The 5814-nt window shown below is 41.3% G+C and overlaps 1 protein-coding gene across 1 annotated transcript; it reads left to right on the top strand.

Moving 5' to 3' along the window:
• The first annotated feature begins 562 nt into the window (after window positions 1–562).
• faslg (Fas ligand (TNF superfamily, member 6)) lies at window positions 563–4425 on the top strand. The gene is made up of 3 exons (XM_010872014.3): window positions 563–872; window positions 3375–3486; window positions 3574–4425. The coding sequence occupies exons 1-3, from the start codon at window positions 600–602 to the stop codon at window positions 3987–3989; spliced, it is 801 nt and encodes a 266-aa protein (XP_010870316.1). The 5' UTR covers window positions 563–599; the 3' UTR covers window positions 3990–4425.
• Window positions 4426–5814: the final 1389 nt, after the last annotated feature.

Genomic DNA, 5814 nt, shown 5'->3' with positions numbered 1-5814 from the left:
ACTGAGACAGTTTGAAGTGTGAAAAAGGTTGGAGATCAATTAAAAGGACTTAAAATATACAGTACCAGTCAAAAGTGTGTCCAAAGGTGGAAAGTTGACTGGTACTCTACATGTAAATATAAAAAAAAATATATATATATATATATATGTATATAAACATTAACATTGTGTCCTTCTGGCTGATATATCCTGCAAAGTCAGACACAACATAAATATTTGTTTTTAAATTTGTATAAAATATCCTCTGTGTAATGTTGACAAGTTGAATATAAAATGATATACATTATCCTGTTTTGGAGCTGTCAAGTCTAAATGCATACGTACACTGTGACACAAATTGACAGAGTAAAACCCATCTGTGTGAAATTGTGAATGTACCTGTCTTACAACAGCATCTGTCACCTGGCTAAGTTTCATTTCAAGAGGAGAGGGACGGAAAAAGTGAGACAGTGGTGTGAGCTAATTACATCAGTGTGGGTGGGTGGAAGCTGTGGCTTCTAATCACCATGAAATGAATTCTTTGAAGACATAGATGCTCAGACAGAAGTTCACTCCTCTTGCGACAACACATTCACACTCTCTCACACACGGTCTGCACCATGAGCGCTGCCCAGGGTTATCCATACCCCCAGGTGTTTCTAGTGGACAGCGGGGGAGGTGGACAGACATCGGACCACCCTCCAGGCCTGGTGCCCTGCTGGCCCTTCCCTCCTGCCCAACAAAGGGTGAGGGAGCGGGAAAGGGCCAGGGGCTGCCGCTCCTGGGGCTTGGCTTTAGCTCTGCTATTTTTGATGCTGCTGATGTTTGGTGCAATGGGCCTGGGAGCCTACCAGATTCACAAGCTGCAGACACAGCTGGACAGAATGCAACAGGTGAGGTGGTACTGCTCATTGTTTGGCTGGGGTTCTCCTGCACCAAGTCTGCTCTCAGGTTTCTGATTTTCTCCAGATGGTCTGTGTGTGTGTGTGTGTGTGTGTGTGTGTGTGTGTGTGTGTGTGTGTGTGTGTGTGTGTGTGTGTGTGTGTGTGTGTGTGTGTGCGTGTGCGTGTGTGTGTGTGGATTCTCTACTCTCTCTCTCTCTGTCACAACATTCTCTTTGCTTTTGTTTCTGGCTGAAACAACTTTACACATTATTGAAGCTGAGGTGTTGTTCAGGTTTCCCCTGCTGCATTACACATTATAAAATGTATCGTTGCAAAACGGAAAGAAACTCTGAACCTAAAAAAAGATGCCTCCTACCAATTCATTATCGCCTTTATGATTATTCTGACCAGTGGAAAGAGAGGGAGTATTAAGGAGTGCTTATGGAGACAGGTAGGAGGGAAAAAAGTCTAAATTATCTTTTACATTTGTGCAATTTGTCTGGCTGCCTCTTCATCGCAGACTATTAAGTAGCAGTGACATTTAGAGACCTCAGCCCATACTGGAACGTTTTAGAGTTGTGGCCACCAGGCCTGTCTTGTTACAGGATATCCTTCACTCAAATCTAAGTACACATTCAGAGAAATGCTGACGTTTCACCTTTCATAACACAACTTTCATCTTGATCATAAACCACAAAATGCCATGTAACTCTGTAAACTGGATATCTTAAATGTATATGACTACTGATATGGCTAGTGTATATAAATCTCACTTGAATGGTTAACTGGGTCCAAACTTTTGACTGGTACTGTGTGTATGTATGTGTTTTTATATATATATATATATATATATATATATATATATATATATATATATATATACAGGTGCTGGTCATAAAATAAGAATATCATCAAAAAGTAGATTTATTTCAGTAATTCCATTCAAAAAGTGAAACTTCTATATTATATTCATTCATTACACACAGACTGATATATTTCAAATCTTTATTTCATTTAATTGTGATGATTATAACTGACAACTAATGAAAATCCCAAATTCAGTATCTCTGAAAATTATATTATTACTTAAGACGAATACAAAAAAAGGATTTTTAGAAATGTTGGCCAACTGAAAAGTATGAGCATGTACAGCACTCAATATTTAGTTGGGGCTCCTTTTGCCTGAATTACTGCAGCAATGCGGTGTGGCATGGAGTCGATCAGTCTGTGGCACTGCTCAGGTGTTATGAGAGCCCAGGTTGCTCTGATAGTGGCCTTCAGCTCTTCTGCATTGTTGGGTCTGGCGTATTGCATCTTCCTCTTCACAATACCCCACAGATTTTCTATAGGGTTAAGGTCAGGCGAGTTTGCTGGCCAATTAAGAACAGGGATACCATGGTCCTTAAACCAGGTACTGGTAGCTTTGGCACTGTGTGCAGGTGCCAAGTCCTGTTGGAAAATGAAATCTGCATCTTCCTAAAGTTGGTCAGCAGCAGGAAGCAAGAAGTACTCTAAAACTTCCTGGTAGACGGCTGCGTTGACCTTGGACCTCAGAAAACACAGTGGACCAACACCAGCAGATGACATGGCACCCCAAACCATCACTGACTGTGGAAACTTTACACTGGACTTCAAGCAACGTGGATTCTGTGCCTCTCCTCTCTTCCTCCAGACTCTGGGACCTTGATTTCCAAAGGAAATGCAAAATATTCCTTAAATCAGAGAACATAACTCAGCAGCAGTCCAGTCCTTTTTGTCTTTAGCACAGGCGAGACGCTTCTGACACTGTGTCTTGTTCAAGATTGGCTTGACACAAGGAATGTGACAGCTGAAACACATGTCTTGCATATGTCTGAGCGTTGTGGTTCTTGAATCACTGACTACAGCTGCAGTCCACTATTTGTGAATCTCCCCCACATTTTTGAATGGGTTTTGTTTCACAATCCTCTCCACATCTTCTCCTTCCCTTCGCCTCTCTATTAATGTGCTTGGACACAGAGCTCTGTGAACAGCCAGCCTCATTAGCTATGACCTTTTGTGTCTTGCCCTCCTTGTGCAAGGTGTCAATGGTCGTCTTTTGGACAGCTGTCAAGTCAGCAGTCTTCCCCATGATTGTGTTGCCTACAGAACTAGACTGAGAGACCATTTAAATGCGTTTGCAGGTGTTTTGGGTTAATTAGCTGATTAGGGTGTGGCACCAGGTGTCTTCAATATTGAACCTTGTCACAATATTCAAATTTTCTGAGATACTGAATTTGGGGTTTTCATTAGTTGTCAGTTATAATCATCAAAATTAAAAGAAATAAACACTTGAAATATATCAGTCTGTGTGGAATGAATGTATAAATTATACAAGTTTCACTTTTTGAATGGAATTACTGAAATAAATCAACTTTTTGATGATATCCTAATTTTATGACCAGCACCTGTATACATATATATATTTATTTGTGTGTGAGTGTATTTGTATGTGCAGTATTTGTGTGTGATTTCTCTCTTCTCATTTCCCAGGAATATAGCACTGAGAACAAGGTCCATGCACCTGAGAAGCTTGTCGGTGTCTTTCCAGGGACGGATCCAGACAGAGAGAAGAAAGCTAGCCGACCTGCAGCACATGTCATAGGTAAGCTGAAGTAGGCAGGACTCTGTTGGGCACCCCTGACTGAGGGACTGGAACATCTAGTCTAAATCTATACTCTGTGGCCTACAGGTCGGATCAACAAGGATGTTTCCCAGAAAACATTGCGTTGGGAGCCCAAGGCGGGGCGGGCCTTTTCCCAAGGGGGCGTGATCTATCGGGATGGCGGTTTACAGGTCAATGAGACCGGGCTCTACCACATATATACCCGGGTGCAGTTTGATGCCAATCGTTGCACCCCTACAGACTCTTTGGTTCACACGGTCTTTGTGAGGAGGCATGCTCACCCTAAGCCGCTCACCCTGATGGAAGCACACAGGGAGGGCTACTGCAACCCGGGCTTCACTAAGAGTGTCTGGACCTCGGGGAGTTACCTGGGCTCTGCGCTGCAGCTGGAGAAGCAGGACTGGGTGTATGTCAACGTCTCCCACCCAGACCTGTTGAGTCACAGTCATCATGCCAACTTCTTTGGACTCCACAAGGTTTAGGACAGGAGACAACGATTACATGTTGTCTAAACAGTAGTGTCAGTGTATTGAGGATGTGTTATTTATTTGTAACGATGGCATTGGAGTGGGTTTCAGCGGAAATCAAAATGAACCGTAACACTAATATACGGGTGCGAAAGTGGTATTTAGTATTTATTCCGATATAAATCTGACACTGGTTCCAGTTGTTGGTTTGAATGTATATATATAGAGAGAGATTAGAACAAAGAGAAATCAAGGATGTTTCAGTGGTCTGAACTGCTGCCTCTGGTGCATATGTTCTTCTGCAGCATGGGTTCGAATCCAGCCCAGTGCTCTTTCAACAAAAACTCTCTTCTCTCCAACTCACCACTGTCTTATCCAATGAAGCATGAAATATCAGAAAAAAATATATTCAATATTTTTTTTAATTTCTGATTAGTATGTATGTCAACAGAGATACCATGTTATATTTTAATAAAGAATCAATGGCATAATCTTCTATGGTTAATTGCAATTTTAGAATGTGCTCAAATGTGGCCCTTTTAAACAACTTGTTTAAAAAGCTGTACATTTGAGACGATTGCGCCATCTACACTGAACCCCCCCAACCCCACCCTGGCATTCAATGTAAAGCTTTTGATACTTCTAAAGATAGACCTACTCCCTCTGGAGAATGTTATACTGTGAGATCATGGCATTAAACAGTGTGTGGATGTAGAGTAGTAGTCAGGCTCATGGTTGCTCATGGTCTTGTGATGAGGATACTGAAGCTCGGCCTTCAACTTCAAAATCGGTGTAAGCCCAAGAAGGGATTTTAGATATTGTTTTTCCCATTGGTTTAGATCACAAAGAGGTGAGGGTAATCACATGTGACACCAACTTTGCATGAGTCTCAGTGCACCTGAATCCAGACAGGTAACTATGTCTGCAGGGCTTGACATTGGCACCGGCCCTCCCGCTAAATGTGGGTGGAATTCGGCAGTGGTGGGTGACGCAGTCACTCTTAATAGCCTCTTTGGCGGGTGGCATTCTAGATCTATACACAGGGTTTTTCCAGCTTTCAAAAACTGTGTGTTGGCATGGTAAAACATGATTTTGCTTGGGAGAATAGCCGTACTGTCAATGAAATGTGGCCACCTTGCATACAGGACCACACCGGTCCGGACATCGCGGAGATGAGTAACATCAGAAATAAAATAAAAATTAACTTTTCAGGTGACTTCTAGTATAGCCTACAATTACAGATTTATTTAAAGAGAGATCGTGAGACAAATGAAGATGACTAGTGAAAAGATAATCAGATTAGGGTATGTACTGTCACCAAAAACATTGGGCTATATATCCAATATACAGTGAAACAAATATACAATGAACTTATTTAAGTCACTAAGAATATAAGTATATAAATGTGAAGAAGACTTTGGATCAGAGACAGCAGCAGAGCCTAGTACAGATGAAGGAGTTCGAGAGAGGCTAACGATATGGTGTCAAGGCAAGGATTGAGAAATAAATTATGTGACAAGGCTGTAATATATTATTGGCTGCTATATAGCTGATGTATTTTTAAATAACATTCTAATCTATGTTAAGAATAAATATATTGCTTATATATTTTGGTTGATGTTAGGGAGGACATTGCAGCGTGCATTAGCTGCTCACATGGACATGGACAACAGGGCAGATGTAATAGTTGTCTTTTTCAAGTGTGAAGCCACATATTATATAAAGTATTTCGGTAGAGTGCTAGGGTTGGGGTACCACCTTTGCCTAATTTTGAGCCAGGAAAACCCCTGTGTGTGTGTATATATACACATATATTTATATATATTATATATATTTTTTT

The sequence above is a fragment of the Esox lucius genome, chromosome 8, assembly GCF_011004845.1.
Source record: "Esox lucius isolate fEsoLuc1 chromosome 8, fEsoLuc1.pri, whole genome shotgun sequence".
NCBI classification, from domain to species: domain Eukaryota; kingdom Metazoa; phylum Chordata; class Actinopteri; order Esociformes; family Esocidae; genus Esox; species Esox lucius.
Note: the sequence above shows the minus strand (reverse complement) of the source record. Positions and strands in the feature narration are given on the sequence as shown.

Excerpts from the sequence above, each read along its gene's own strand:
- faslg (XM_010872014.3), top strand. The coding sequence starts at position 600 with ATGAGCGCTGCCCAGGGTTATCCATACCCCCAGGTGTTTCTAGTGGAC. Across the intron at positions 873-3,374 it reads AGCTGGACAGAATGCAACAG|GAATATAGCACTGAGAACAA; the intron begins GTGAGGTGGTAC and ends CTCATTTCCCAG. Across the intron at positions 3,487-3,573 it reads ACCTGCAGCACATGTCATAG|GTCGGATCAACAAGGATGTT; the intron begins GTAAGCTGAAGT and ends TGTGGCCTACAG.